The following is a 16,566-nucleotide window of genomic DNA, read 5'->3' as shown; positions in this document are numbered from 1 at the left end:
CAGTTGCTAAGCGTGCTCGTGGCCCGACTCAAGGCAAAGAGGTTCAAGGCCTTGTTGATAAAGACGGAAAGCTTAGCGTGCCTATCCCTCCAAAATTTCGTGCACCGGTAGGGGACTATGCCTCAAAACTAGCCTCAAAGATTGGTGTAGAAGTGCGAACTCGTTTACCAAATCCAAGTGTTCGTAGGTGGACGTATGTTGATGCCTCCGTTAAGGAGGCGATGTTTCAACGCTTGAATGTAAGTTCGTTGTCTACTTATAGGAGATTTTACTCATTTTTATAATAGGTTAGAAATCTTAATTATTTATTGTAATTATTTTATTTTTTATAAGAATTATCTATGACTTATCTATTTTTTGCAGGATCAATTTGATTTACAAGGAGACCCTGTTGATATAGAGAAGGCAATGAACACAAAATTTGGTCGGAGATTGAGTAACCATACCTATAGGCTGCACAAACAATTCATGGAGCTGAAGGAGGCTAAAGGGGAGGAGTATGCAAGAAACCACCCACCAAAGAATGTCGATCCTACCAAGTGGATAGATCTTATTGATAAAAAGTGGAACACTAAAGAATTTCTAGTAACATTTGCATCTTTTTTATTATATTAGCGAAGAAAGAATTTGATTAGAATAGGGAGAGATTCTAAAACAACTAGAAAGAACACAATCAATTTGCTGTGAAATTCCATATGTATTCTTTTCCTTTTATCTTCTAGGCATGTAAGTGGAACATAATAAAAACCAAATAAGTGGAAAAATGAGAAAGGGAAACTATTAAACATGGATTGGAAGGCTTGCATAATAGGAGATTAATTTATGGTTCCTTAAAGTGCATCTTTCACATCATAGAATAAAGAACTAAGATTTCAGTTTCTATGATTGTATCAATTTTCTGTTTGTTCTTGGGTTTGGTCTGAAGTTTCATGATAATGGTAAGCAACTAGCTAAGTAACTAATATAGGGTATTGAGACAGAACTTTAGATTTGATAGAGTTGCGGAAGAAAAAAAGGGTTATGAGTTTGGTATCAGTAATTATTCCATATCTTGTGAAATGTAAATGGATTTTTTCACAATCTATCTTGCCCATGCTTATATGCCCCCTATTTGTGAACGGTGTAAATTACTCGTTTTTCTTTTTTCACCCAGAAAAACCGTCTTATGATGAAATCTCAACAAGTCCTCTAATCTATTTTTCACATAATTGAATGAAACTAGTGAATAATTTGAAATATCTTTTAAGTTGAAATGATATATAGGAAAATGATAGAGAGGAACAATGCAATTTCTTTATTATCAACCATTAAATTTGTTTTACTAGTGATACATTTCATTGTTATATTGGTTCATTATTCCTTACAGGAACAATCAAAAGCCAACATATTTGTCTTACTAATGATATATTGGTCATTCTTCCTTATAGGAACAATCAAAGGCCAACATTGCGAACAGAGAAAGGATGTATACAAAACATAGGTGTGATTCTAGGTCAATCCCTGTTAGAGTAGAAAAACTAGTACGTATCCTTGCACTTTCAGAATTATATTAGATTCTTAGCTTTATTTATTGAATATTTGGTCTATCGAATTAGGCACGAGAAAAGAAGATGCTACCTGATCTAGCAGAGTTGTACAAGGAAACTCACTATAATGAGAAAACACATGAGTGGATCTCATCTCAAGCTCAGTGTAATTATGTGCGTATATATTGCAATTTTTATTAACAAAATTTTAGAATACTATTTGTTATAATCTTATTTAATTTTCTAATAATTATTTAATTTTTTTTATATTTGATAGGAAAATATGATACAGACACAGGCTGATCACCTCTCACAGCCAGGATCAACCCCTTTGACTGTAGAAGAGCTATCAATCAAAGTCCTAAAGCCAAGGTCTGGCTATATGAAGGGACGTGGCATGAGACCTTCATCCTCTATTAGGAGAGCCACTACCATATATGCTGAAACAAATGATTATGTGAAGCGCCTTGAGATGCAAATAGAGACACAAAAGGAACAAATACAAATGCAGAAAAATAAAATAGAAGATCTTGAAGAGGGTAAGAAGAAGCAAGGGGAGATAATGGCTGATGTTGTCAATTTTTTGAGGACCAAAGGATTCACTGGACACTTTGGAAGTGGAGGGGACTCATCCACAAGTGGACATACTTCTTGGTAAAGTATATTAACTTTAATATAACAAATTTTATAAAAGAATACATGTTTGAAGAATTATGAAGTAATGGAAACATGCATATGACATCCAATTTGTACAGGTGCACGTGATGTATAAATTGTGAATTAGTCTAAAAAATATATTTTTTTCTCTATACTTAAAGCTTGAAAAAGGCTGTCGAAATGCTAAATTATCACACAATTATAGATTTGTACAAGAACCAATAGAAACACCTTAGGAGGGACCAATATAAGTTGTATGAACTTACGGCACATTAATGGGATGCACCATTTGTGAATTAGCCTTAAAATTAATTTTTTGTTCTCGTAATCTAAAAAAAAGTCTGTTACAGGGATAAATTGTATAATTGATCTAATTGTAAATTGATGAGTTACTAATGTTTTTAATCTTTTGTATAATTGATTAATTACTAAAACTTTTAATTTATTTTTTTGCAGATTGGATTGGGGTGGCATTTTTGACGTGCAACAATGATGTAATTTGTTTGAATGTTCATTTTTGTTTGATAAGGATACACATACTTTTTGGAGTTACACTAGTTATTGTTGGATTTTTGGTGGAATTGAACAAGTTATAACTTTTGGATATTTTGTGGATATTTCACTATTTTATTATATCAGGATGAAATTATTTGTAATGATGAATGGATATTTTCATTTTGTTAATTCGTAAATGTGTTGATAACAGGTTAGGTTAAGTTGTGATGGAATTGTTATATTCAACAGGTTTCAACATGAACAGGGTCATATTTGTTGAACTAAAATTTAGATTTTGATAAAAATAGGTATATAATGTGGAAAAAAATATTATGAAATTATTGACAAAATTTTCCATCCCTAAAGAAGATTTTTTTTGTCTCTTATTTGGCTTAGGTGGATGATTAATTTTGTCATAAATTCTTTATTTCGTCGCTAAATGAATTTGTTATGACAAAAAATATTGTCACATTTTGTCACTATTACCCTCAATGTGTGACGAATTTTTTTTGACATTATTTCATCATTTTTAATGATGAATTTGTTTTTATCTCTATTGGTAGCTTCTTTGACAAAAAATTTTCGTCTTCGTTTATATTAAACGTGACAAAATTATTTTGTCTCCATTTCTTATATTTATGACAAAATACTTTTGTCTCTAATTTCTCCTTTAATGACAAAATATTTTGTCGCTAATTACTTATAAGTATGTTCCCAACAGAGTGTATTGGAGACAAAAAAAATTCGTCACAAATTTATCATTTTTAATGATGAATTTGTTTTTGTCTCTATTGGTAGCTTCTTTGACAAATTTTTTTTGTCTTCCTTTATATTAAACGTGACAAAATTATTTCGTCTCTATTTCTTATATTTATGACAAAATACTTTTGTCTCTAATTTCTTCTTTAATGACAAAATATTTTGTCGCTAATTACTTGCAAGTATGTTCCCAACAGAGTGTATCGGAGACAAAAAAAGTCGTCACAAATTTATCATTTTTAATGATGAATTTGTTTTTGTCTCTATTGGTAGCTTCTTTGACAAAAAATTTTCGTCTTCGTTTATATTAAACGTGACAAGATTATTTCGTCTCTATTTCTTATATTTATGACGAAATACTTTTGTCTCTAATTTCTTCTTTAATGACAAAATATTTTGTCGCTAATTACTTACAAGTATGTTCCCAACAAAGTGTATTGGAGACAAAAAAATTCGTCACAAACTTATCATTTTCAATGACGAATTTTTTTTTTCGTCTCTAAGACCCTTTAGCGACGACCCTTTGGAGACAAAACGGGTGACGAAAAATGTTCGTCGTAATTAGTTTGGGTGACGAAATATATACATTTTGGGACAAATTTGTTTCGTCTTTAAATCCCAAATTTGTTGTACATGTCAATTCATATTGTATGGCATATATCAGTGTTGTAATTGCGTTCAAACTATTGCTGATTTGGGTGTGGGAGAGATTGATTCGCATTGCCCCGTCTAGGCGGCAACTGGTTGCTCCTGGTGAGGTTCCCATCGGCCAGGGAGACATGCAGTTGCCAACCGGACCTCGGGGTAGCCGGTGGAGCGTTAACATGGGCCACAAGGTCGTATCGACCCACGTAGTCGTCGTGTATAGAGACTAGCTTGACCGGATAATAGAGGGCGAGGTATAAAATTTAAATACCTAAATTTTAATTGTCATATGAAATGTATATGTTCATGAGCGATTTTTAATAGACTTGTCGTTATTGTAGTTTATTTGGCAGCCTTATGCTGGGGTCCTCGGTACGCTCCTAGACTATTGCCGACTAGGTGAGGAGATATGGATAGCGAGAGTGCCACTCATTTGTTTTGATGTGGTTGAGTGGCATCTCCCTGATCGTGTCCTCCGACAGTTTGGTCGGGTCCAGTCCGTGCCAGATCAGTGCGACACCGAGTGGCTATTGCATGCGACTAATAGACGTGACTGAGCCGGCACTGACTGGAGTCTACATCATATGCGATATATACAGCTGTGGGATTCCTTTCGCGACAGTATTTTACAGACTGACTGGAGCGATGAGGTCCTCCCCTCTTCGGACCCTTACATGTTGTGGTATCGGCGACATACACACCTACTCGTCGGTAATCCGAGCCACCTGTCTGACTCCGGATATCAGGGACTTGGGCCTTCTCTCGAGACATTGGTGAGTATCATAGTATGTGTCAAATAATTGTTAAGATCATAATTGATTTACTTTCAGTCAACTATAGCCTAATACGTTTGAATTTTTTTTCAGGTGGTTCGAGCTGGGAGGCCATATCATTTGGCTGAGAACGCCCTTTTCAGACGTGATGGACAGCATGCGATGCAGGCCCTTGCAGAGATCCGAGAGTTATTGTACGAAGGGATCCAAGGTTATGGTCGTGGCGGACGTCGCGGATGAGGTCGGGGTGAGGGCAGAGACAGAGGTCCAGCTGCAGATCGTGATACAGTTACACCAGATGAGGGAGTTTCACAGCTCACAGCAATATCCGATCTTCAGGCAAAGACAGGATCAGGGGCAGCACATGCAGGAGATGAGGGGTCACACTCACAGGCTCCACAGGCAGTCAGTGGAGGGCCACATGCAGGGGAGGGAGTGCCAGATATTCAGAGAGTCTACCGCAGGAGACCGAGGAGGGAGGCCCACGGTCGGGGTTGTGGGACTGGGGGCAGGTTAGGGCATTAGCGAGTGTGATATGGAGTGTATATATATATATATATTTTTTTGTAGTAATTGTTATAGTTTTTGTAAATCAAACTTGTACAGATGATGTAAATGTGTCATACTTATTTATTCGAAATTATAATTTCACAATTTTTTATTCTTACTTATAAAATTTATTTTTCAGGGTTTAGGATTTATTTTTTTATAAAATTGAAGTTAAAAAAAAATTAAGAATTAAACTATAAATCCTAAACCCTAAAATAAAAATAAATAAGGTAGCGTTTGGTAACATTTACGTTTTTTGTTTTTGTTTACAAAAAATTTAAAAACTGGTTTTTGTTTATTTTTAGAAAAACAAAAATTACAAACGCGTTTGGTTTGAACAAAATGTTTAAAAACCCATAAAGTTGATTATTATAAAAAATATGTTTGTTCAGGCCTAAAATATTTATATTTATTTTTATTATTTATAACAATGGGATCACACATATTATAATTGAAAAAAATAATTGAAAAATATTTAACTGAATTAAAAGATTAATTGAAAAAAAATAAATAAATAGACAAAAAATGAATTGAAAAAAAAATTATTTGAAAATATTGATCTCAATTTCATATAGTTGATTATTATTTGCTATTATAAATTTTATTATATATATATTTAATATTGGTCTTCATTTTATAAAATAAAATTTATATATATTAAAAATTATATTGGTTTGGTGTGTGTGTGTGTGTGTGTGGGGTTTGGTATGTGTGTGTGGGATGAGGGTTTGTGTGTCAAAGAGAGAGAGAGAAAAGAGAAAAGTGAGTGTGTAGAGTGAGTGCATGGAGTGGCTGGTATTGAAAGTGTTCTTCAAAATAACAATAACGGAGAGAAAGCAAAGGTATTTGTTATTTGTAGAATTACAAGAACTCTTCAAAAACAATTGAAATATCCCCCTTCATTGATAAGTCGTTGATAAGCATTACAAATCTATTACAACATAAATGGTTTGGTCATTCATCCAAACAATTTCATTCATTATCATCATCATCTGACATCTCAATATCAGATTCATACATAACATCCATACTCCAGGCAAAGTACTGGTGTGCATCATCCATTAACCCATCTTGGGCACGCTCATTTGTGGTCTTCATTAGTGAGGACCTTTGCAAACGTTGGGTCATGCGATTAACTTCGTCGTGGATACGATGCAATGCCCTTTGCAACAACTGTGGAGTGTCAGTTGGCATACGCATGGCTAACCAGCGAGGAAATTTAATATTAACTTCACGACATAACTCAACAAGAACGTTTGCTCGAGTTATGCGAAATTTCCACTCAACTCTCATGGTATTGACGGTGGCACGTGAGTAACGCAAATTTGGATTTAATGGGTATTGAAATTCATCTCCATCTGTAACCCAATAGCGACCCATTGCTGAATATAGATCAACCACCGTATATCTTCATGACTTTCTTTATTGAATTGTAATGAGTTAATGAATGTTCTGGATTAATAAATGGATTAATGTATGTTGAATTATGTGAATACTTAAAACACATAAAACAAAACAGGTAGCTCGGTGAAAAGCTTCCCTTAACTGGGGCTCGTGAAATAGGGATCCTCTACGTAAAGAATTTCAATCTCCATCAAGAAAGAAGAAAGAGTCACCCTCCAATTCCTGAAAGTCCAGTAAAAATGATGACTCTGGTAAGGAATGAGGGGTTGACAGAAAACTAAACTCAGTGAAACGAACTACCGCCTTCAATAACATATAAAACAAAACAGGTAGCTCGGTGAAAAGCTTCCCTTAACTGGGGCTCGTCAAATAGGGATCCTCTACGTAAAGAATTTCAATCTCCATCAGGAAAGAAGAAAGAGTCGCCTTCCAATTCCTGGAAGTCCAGTAAAAATGATGACTCTGGTAAGGAATGGGGGGTTGACAGAAAACTAAACTTCGGGGGCTAGACAAACAAGCTCAAAACCAAGTGGTTGGTCCAATTGAGAGACTAATAAAGTTCAGACAAACGAACTACCGCCTTCAATAACACATAAAATAGAACAGGTAGCTCGATGAAAAGCTTCCCTTAACTGGGGCTCGTCAAATAGGGATCCTCTACGTAAAGAATTTCAATCTCCATCAGGAAAGAAGAAAGAGTCACCTTCCAATTCCTGTAAGTCCAGTACAAATGATGACTCTGGTAAGAAATGGGGGGTTGACAGAAAACTAAACTTCGGGGGCTGGACAAACAAGCTTAAAGCCAAGTGGCTAGTCCAGTTGGGGGATTAAATTTAAAACCCAATTGGTTTTACTTGATTTGCTTGTGAAAATCACTATTTATAATTAATTATACCCAAACAGATTGTTTTCTGCACCTTTTTAAAGAAATTGACGATTCTCTTAGTATAGAATAGCAATCAACGCAAGGCCAAAAATGTAAAAAACTAGACTTGTAACTAGTTCTAATGACGCTGATTTGTTATTTTTCGAATTTATACCCAAAGAGAACAACACTTCCGAAATTACTATGTAACACCAGTTTTCTGGACAGATTTGAATGCACCAGTTTTCTGGACAGATTTGAATGCACCATGATATTCACAAACATTGGTGGCCAAGTACTCCTGCCTAACCCACGTTTCACTCACAAGATCCATCATTATTTTAAAGTTGATTTCAAAAGTTGAGATTGTAAATATTTCCCAAAATATTACAAATTGAATATTCAAAAGTTGATTTTAAAATAATTCCAAATGACAACAAAAATTCAAATAGTCATACTTTTCAATGAAATACAAATAGTAGGTCGTAACAACGAATGATGCATAGCTAAGTGAAACACAACATTGCCTACATAAGCTTTATTTTTCCACACATTGAGTAGTCAAATTGTGGAGAGACTTGTCAGTATATGCAAATGGATTGTCAAGTCATGTGACCTGGTGCACAGGCTTTAATTTTGTCGATTTTTTGCTCGATTTTTTTATTACAGTGACAACTCATCTCTTATTGATATATGTGGGATTCTCAATTTAGAAAGTCACATGGCAACAGTAAATTCACTGATTTACCTTACAGTGAACATGCCCTTATTTTGTCCGTATATGCAGATGGATTGTCAAGTCATGTGACTTGGTGCACAAGCTTTGGTTTTGTCGATTTTTTGCTCGATTTTTTTTTTTATAGTGACAACTCATCTCTTATTGATATATGTGGGATTCTCAATTCAGAAAGTCACATGGCAACAGTGAATTCACTGATTTACCTTGCAGTCAGCATGCCCTTATTTTGTCCGTATATGCAGATGGATTGTCAAGTCATGTGACTTGGTGCACAGGCTTTGATTTTCTCGATTTTTTGCTCGATTTTTTTATTACAGTGACAACTCATCTCTTATTGATATATGTGGGATTCTCAATTCAAAAAGTCACATGGCAACAGTGAATTCACTGATTTACCTTACATTGAGCATGCCCTTATTTTGTCGGTATATGCAGATGGATTGTCAAGTCACGTGACTTGGTACACAGTATTTGCTTTTCTCTGTTTTTTCATTCTAGTGACAACTCATACCTTATTCGTATATGTGGGATTGTCATGCAGAGGCATCTTCCTAAAGCCGTTCATAACCAAACTATATAAACGACTAAAGGTGAAGACACAACCTTACAACTCATTTCACCCTACGAAATTATCATTCATTTGTTTTAAAAAATTAGCATGGCTACACGATTCATGGGAGGGAGTGGGAATCACAGAGGTGGTAGGAACTTGCAAAGGGGTGACAGTTCACCACGATGAGGGAGAAGGGGATGTGGCGATGCTGAAGACGATTCATGGGAGGGAGTGGGAATACCTGTTTTAGATTATGCTTGTGGTTATCGTGATAGGTTTGGGAAGCGACATTTTTTGATGCCCAAGTATTATCCAATTCAAGGAGGTTCATGTATGGAGCCATCTGACAATCAAACAGGATATGGTTTATCTGACGCTGCTCGTCTCAAGTGACCTGCACTATTTATAGAGCGGGTACAGCTGGAAACCTTAAGTCGGGAAAATCAACTTCAGGTGCCAAAAGCACATTCTGTTGAGATCCAAAAGGAAGATCCTGATAATGTTGATCGACTATATGAAAGACTACAACGTGAGATTTCTCAAATGCGCCGTAGGTTAGCCCGCAATATGCAGCTATACATAGTTAAGAAGGATGCCCAGAAGAACAAAACAGAACCAAATGTTGCGGCTATCAAGAGTATCATGGAGGATCATGAACTTGTCTCTGACGCTGAGCTTTCGAATTATTTAGACTCTGAGCTACTTGCCGATTTAAGCGCGAATTAAGTGTTAATGTCCACACTTCGGCAATATTAGGTCGTGCATTAATATGTAATGTCTGTGTTAGACTAAGTGTTTCCGTAATGAGTTTGTCAGATTGTCTGCCTAATATTTGTCTGTCTAACTGTTATATTTATGTATTGTGTGTTCAGTTCAGGGTGTCCAGGATGTATGTAATGTGTGTTCAGTTCATGGTGTCCAAAATGTATTTTTGTGGGAGACTTATGTCTGTACTACTTATGTAGCTAAAAACTGTTACATTTGCAACTTCAGTTATGTTGTTTTCATGCCTGTATGAGTATTTAGTAAATTAGTGACTTCGTATATCATGTATTAAGTTTTATTACAAAGATGTTGACAAAATTTACTTTAGGAGCTCTCGCGGTGGCCTTCATCTTCTTGGCCTACTCCGCGGTGCTCTTCGCGTCTCACCCTTCGTCGTTGCTCGTCGAACTGCACAGTGTGTGGGTGTGTTTCGGACTGTAGAGCATGCATATCACCTTCTAACCCAAAACAAAGACGAAAGAAAAAAAAAATTAATGAAAATGGGTATTTTACTAAACTGGTTTTCTAAATTACATTCTCACCTTCTAACCCAAAACAAAGATAAAAGAATAAATATATATATTTAAATGAAAACGGCTTTAGTAAAGCCAAAATAATTTTCTAAATAACACCTTCTAACCCAAAACAAAGACAAAAGAAAAAAAACAAAATTTTACATAAAAACGGCTTTAGTAAAGCCAAAAAAAAAATTTAATTACATTATCACCTTCTAACCCAAAACAAAGACAAAACAATAAACAAAAAAATTTACATGAAAACGGCTTTAGTAAAGACAAAAAAAATTTCTGAATTACACCTTCTAAACCAAAACAAAGACAAAAGAAAAAAAAAATTTAACATGAGAACGGCTTTAGTAAAGACAAAAAAAATTTATGAATTACATTATCACTAAAACAATGACAACAGAAAAAAAAAATTTAAAAAAATAAAATAAAATTTAAATGAACAGTGAAAGCGTGGTTTCAATCCATGCTTACTGTAGTGAACAGTGAAAGCATGAATTTTGTAAATGAACATGATTGGCTTAATAATATCTAAATGAACATGATTTTAAAATTATATATATGAAAAATATTATGTAAAATTAATATATGAAAAGAGGCCTTTCCCATAAAAATTTAAATGATATATAAATTGGCTTAATTCCCAAATGCTTAGTAATTAGTTAAAACTATTATGTAAAATTAATATATAAGAAGAGGTTTTTCTCATATTATGTAACACAAATTAATATATGAAAAGAAGAGGTTTTTCCCATATTATGTAAAATTTCTGAATTACACCTTTTAAACCAAAACAAAGACAAAAGAAAAAAAAAATTAACATGAGAACGGCTTTAGTAAAGCCAAAAAAATTTTATGAATTACATTATCACCAAAACAATGAGAACATAAAAAAAAACAAAATATTAAAATAAATAAATGAACAGTGAAAACGTGGTTTCAATCCACGCTTACTGTAGTGAACAGTGAAAGCGTGGTTACAATCCACGCTTCTTTAGCTGAACAGTGGAAGCGTGATTCACAATCATGTTTTCTTCAACAAAAAAAAATATATATTTGCACAGTGAAAGCGTGGTTTGGAACCACACTTTCTTCAGAAAATGATTAAACGAGATGCACAGTGAAAGCGTGGTTTGGAATCACGCTTTCTTCAGAAAAAAAAAATTTATGTTAAAAGCATGATTTGCAACCACGCTTTCTTAATTAAAAGCGTGATTTGCAATAGCGCTTTCACTATTCATCACATTTTGGGCTCCAAACAGTGAAAACGCGATTTGTAATAGCGCTTTAGCCTAGTTTGGGAATTCCGTCCAAACTAGGCCTAGTTTGGGAATTAAGATACAAAATAGGCTTAATATGGGAAAAGCCCCCAGAGACTGCTACCTAGCATTCCCTGACACATGCCGCTCAATTGTGTCAAACAATAGTACTGTTATGCAAGAACCTGATTTCAATCACATAATAAACGATAACAAGAAGAAGCAGCGCACAAACAAACACAAGATATACGCGGTTCGACAAGATGCCTACATCTGCGGCGGAGAAACTATCAAATCCACTATACGCAATAAGGATTACAAAAACATCCTGCAACTCTCTCTGTTTTCTCTCTTAACCCAAAAACGTATAAATTGATAGTTTAATGAGCCGAAATTAACATCACAGGCCCATAAATATCAATTTCGGCATCGCAAGGGGCCCGCCCCTCGAGTGAGGGTATGGTGAATACAAGACACCTCACAACAAGTACAATACAAGTGTATTTGGGGATTTCCTCTGTACTTTCTCTCTCAGGCTCTCAGTTGCCACACCCTATTTCACTAAAACTTGCCTCATTCCTCACCCAGTCCTCCTCACAACTACCACAACACCACCAGACATATTCAACCACTCACAACTTCATCAATCTATTTACAATAGTCATGTCAAAATGTCCTTTCCTTGATAAAATTTTCAAGGAAATATATCACAAAGAAATTGCACTTGGACACGGATCTACTCTCATTAAACTAATAAATCTAAATTTAAGAGTACGAGGGTCATGTATTTTATAGGTAATTATGAAGCTTTACAAAGAGAGATCTCTAGAGCAGTAATTTTTTCTTAATTTTGAGCCTCTAAAATCCACTCCTTTTGCACTTCTAAGAAGTATGTGCCAACTTATAGATTACATATGTCCAGTACCAAGTTCATTATGAACTAGTGTTGTCCTGTTCCTATACTACCTACAAGTCGTTTCAACAAAAATTTCTTTTTCCATGGCTCTCCAGGATTAGCAGTTTATTTTCAAATGCTTTCCTTCCTGAAGAAACATTTCTCCGCAGTTGAGACTGAATCACTCAAATCTCCTCTCATCTAAGATCATTTTTCCAAAGACCTCCATTTGAGTTACACAGTTTCCTTTGTGCAGCTAGCATCTCTCTCTCCTTCCTTACTTCAAACAAAAGGTACAATCAAAATCACCAAAGACAGCACAGGATCCCCAGAGGACAATTTGATGATAATAACAGATGAACTGAACTATTACTAGGGCTGCACCACAACACAATATATGAATAGGAAGGTAAGAGAGAGCAGCCCTTTTTGTATTTAACATAATAAAGCAAGCAGCAAGAGGTAACACTCAATGCACCTTTCTTCATGTCATTTTCCCTCTTCATTTATTTCTTGAGTTTTCTGTCTGCCCATGGTTCCTTTGGGTCCTCAAGCCACAACAATTGATGCATAAGATAATATTTTTGGCTAATTTGTTCAAAAATTGACAATATAATTAACATCTATAAAAGATAAATTTTCATGGTTCTAAATCTTTCACTTAATTATACTTGCTCCTGAGAGAAAAGGCTAAATCCTTTGTTACCATCTATCAGTTTCACAAATTGGTCATGTTTTCAAGTCTGCAGAGTTTAGCTTGCTCGAATGCCTTAGGTGTCCAATTTGAATGCATTTTAGAAGAAACTTACAATGGTTTTCCTCATTTGTGAGATGTTGTAAGAATTAAATGATTTAATTAATCTAATCCAGGGCATTGAATACACTTCATCTACAAAATGGGACACACCAGGTCTAGGATCAATGATTTTGCAGGCACATAGAGCATACCATAGCTCAACACCAAGAAGAAGTAAGACCCTATCACTATATCGAAAAAGCAATAAAGTTTAGCAATGAAAGCATCACAAGAAGTCCAATTTGCAGTGTTCAAATGCTGAAATTGAATTGTCAAAATACTATGAGCATGGCTGGATCCTAGATGAGATTGTATAAAAACAAACCTATCCACTTTGATAATCTAAGAGTAAGCTCATGATGTAACCTTGGCAATTATGAAACAGAACACTACACAGGATTAAATTACAACATAAATTTAATTTTTAGAACTAAAATCTAAAAATGTGTTTGATTGGAGGATTTGATAAGGGAAATAGAAAAGGGAAAGAGATAAAGAGATAAATAAATAAATAAAATAAAATAAAAATAAAAAAATTAGTAGGATCCGAATTTCAAACTATATTTCATTGAGATGGAAAATGAAAAAAGAGAAGAGCCTAACTAAACCAAAAGACAAAGTGTGAGATTGCATTTCACTCTTACTTTCTTTCCGTTATAACCAAGCAAAAAGTAAGATTGCATTTTCTTCTCTTTTTATCTCTCTCATTAAATCATCCAACCAAACACAGCCTTAAAAGGTACAATGTACTCTGGTCTTCCATGATATATAATCATATAACTTAAGAGTATCTCTAACGGTGTATTTTTTTTTCTCACTAAATTTGAGTAAAAATTCCATTTATCAAGTGCTCTGACGGAGTATTTTGAACTTTTATCTAGGTGGACGATCGGGCGGATATCCAGTCGGTCGACTGGACAGTGTAATTTTTTCACAAATTTTTGTAAAGAAGTGGTTATCCGAAGACATCCGGTGGTGAAAATGCAACGGCTATGAACAATAAATTGATGAAAGCGGCCAACCATCCTCAGTTTGGTGAGCAGAAAAAAGAATCAGTGTGTTTGATTTGAGTTTTTTTAATTAAGTTTTTTTAAAACTGAGTTTTTTAGTTTTCGTGTTTTTTCGTTTTAGTGAATATTTTTAAAATTTTAAACATTTTTTTTACTTTTTTAGATGCACCTTATTTAGATATATCCAAAAAATAAAAAATTTGTAAAAAAATATTTTTAAAAATTAATAAATACATAAAAATATAAAAAATGTACTAAATTCTCATATTTTTTTATATTTTTGGTATTTAGTAAATTTTTAAAATATTTTTTTCAAATTATTTTTACATTTTAAATATATTTATGTTAAGTATGTCTAAAAATTAAAAAAATGACTCAAAATATTTTAAAAATTCAGTAAAAATAAAAAAATACGAAAAATAAGAAAATAAAATTTTCTTAAAAGTGTTTTTAAAAAATAAATGAGTTTTCATCAAATTTACAAAAGAGCTCGGCAATCAATTCAGTTAACAGTAGTCACTCTTACGGTGATACACCACATTTCATAGCATTCTAATCAAGTGGTTATGTAGTTTCAAAAACTAGGGTTTTGAAAATACAATTTCAACAAAGTTCTCTTACCCAATTCCATTCTCCAAGCCCTCAATTGTCACAAGAATCAGGAGCTCCACTCTCCACCTTCACCTTCGCAGCACAGCAACCCTTCTTCCTCTCACTACAAACACCATTACCCTTAACAATGTCAATCCTCCTCTCCAAAAACTCAGAATTCTCTTTCCAAACCTCTCCATTAACATAAACCTCCTTCTTCCAAATCGGAACCGAAGCCTTGATCTCATCAATCAGAAATTTACAAGCATCCAAAGCTTCAGCACGATGAACAGCCGAGACGGCGATGAAGACACTGGTGTGGCCGACTGGAACGGGGCCGAGGCGGTGAGCGACGGCGATGGAGTGGAGATTCCAAGAGGAACGAGCCGATGAACAGATGGATTTGGTGCAGCGAATCGCCATTGGCAAGTAAGCTTCGTATCTGAGCTCTAAGACTTGGTTGCCATCGAAGGTGTCGCGGGTTGTTCCGGAGAAAGTAGCTATGGCGCCGCAACTTGGAGATTGGACGTAGTTGATGTATTTTGCTATGTCGATTGAAACGTTCTCTTCTAAGATTTCGATCAGGTTCTTCTCATCCTCTTCGTTCGCCATGTTTGTTTGTTTGTTTGCTTGCAAGTTGCTTGTGAACCAGAACTAGAGAGAGAGAGAAAGATTTTTTTAGCAACCGAAAATTTATGGAATTTGCAATTCACGGGGTCCTATTTCACTACTAATTACGCAAACCACTCGAGGCTTAATTGCAATAAAAAATGCTATGAACCCAATCAATACATAATTTACCCTGCATGTGTTTGCATTAGGGGCGTTGCGGTTGGGTTTTGGATTTGTAAATTGGTTTGGACCTGTGTTTGTATGTATGTAGTTTGGAAAAAATTTAACCTGCAATCGGTTTGCGTCGATAGGGTTCACAGATGTGCAGATGGTTGTGAACGGTTTGCCGATTGAAATTTTTTTTTTAAAATTTATTTTGGAGCTTTTTTTTTTTACTATTTTGTAAATATTTATTTTGAGTCATTTTCTCCCATTTTCTAAAATGCTCCAAAATTAATAATTAATGAATTAAAACTTATAAAATTAAAAACATAACAAAATCAATTCTTAACACAAACAAATTATTCAAAATCCTAAGGTAGCATTTGGTAACGTTTACATTTATATTTACAAAAAATTTATAAACTGATTTTTGTTTATTTTTAGAAAAACATAAATTACAAATGCGTTTGGTTTGAACAAAATATTTTTAAAAATTTAAAAACATAAATTAAAAAATATGTTTGTTCCGGCTTAAAATATTTATATTTATTTTTTATTATTTATGACAATGGAATCATACACGTAATAATTGAAAAAAAAAATTAATTGAAAGAAAAATTTACTTGAAAAAAAAATATTTGAAAAAAAAAAATTTGTTAGTCAAAATTTTAAATTTCTGTTTAAAAATCAAGTAAACTCATTTTTTGAATTTATGATTTTCCTCAAATTTATAAACTGAGATAACTATTTATAAATCAAAAAAATTATCAAACAAGTTTTTATGACAGTTTTTTTTAATTTTTGTAAATATAAACCGAAAATTAAAAACGAAATAGTTATCAAATAGACCATAAACTTTTAAATCAAATCATAAATTAAAACAAGTACATCTTACAAAATCCTAAATTAGATCATCAATCTCATTCATTATATATTACCTAACAATACAATTAAAGTAAAATTATTCAAAATCTTAAGTTTACCTAC

General features: G+C 33.9%; 2 protein-coding genes across 2 annotated transcripts; one reads left to right on the top strand and one right to left on the bottom strand.

The window, feature by feature from the left end:
* The first annotated feature begins 1,412 nt into the window (after positions 1-1,412).
* On the top strand, positions 1,413-2,839 carry LOC145814242 (uncharacterized). The gene is made up of 4 exons (XM_082910811.1): positions 1,413-1,520; positions 1,596-1,700; positions 1,804-2,180; positions 2,640-2,839. Coding segments are annotated over exons 1-4 (540 nt in total). The 5' UTR covers positions 1,413-1,463; the 3' UTR covers positions 2,641-2,839.
* Positions 2,840-14,647: 11,808 nt separating this feature from the next.
* On the bottom strand, positions 14,648-15,911 carry LOC145814234 (molybdopterin synthase catalytic subunit-like). The gene has a single exon (XM_082910806.1). The coding sequence runs from the start codon at positions 15,415-15,417 to the stop codon at positions 14,857-14,859; it is 561 nt and encodes a 186-aa protein (XP_082766932.1). The 5' UTR covers positions 15,418-15,911; the 3' UTR covers positions 14,648-14,856.
* Positions 15,912-16,566: the final 655 nt, after the last annotated feature.

This window comes from Camellia sinensis, unplaced genomic scaffold, assembly GCF_055761805.1.
Source record: "Camellia sinensis isolate YWXY unplaced genomic scaffold, ASM5576180v1 Unanchor1, whole genome shotgun sequence".
Lineage (NCBI taxonomy): Eukaryota > Viridiplantae > Streptophyta > Magnoliopsida > Ericales > Theaceae > Camellia > Camellia sinensis.
Note: the sequence above shows the minus strand (reverse complement) of the source record. Positions and strands in the feature narration are given on the sequence as shown.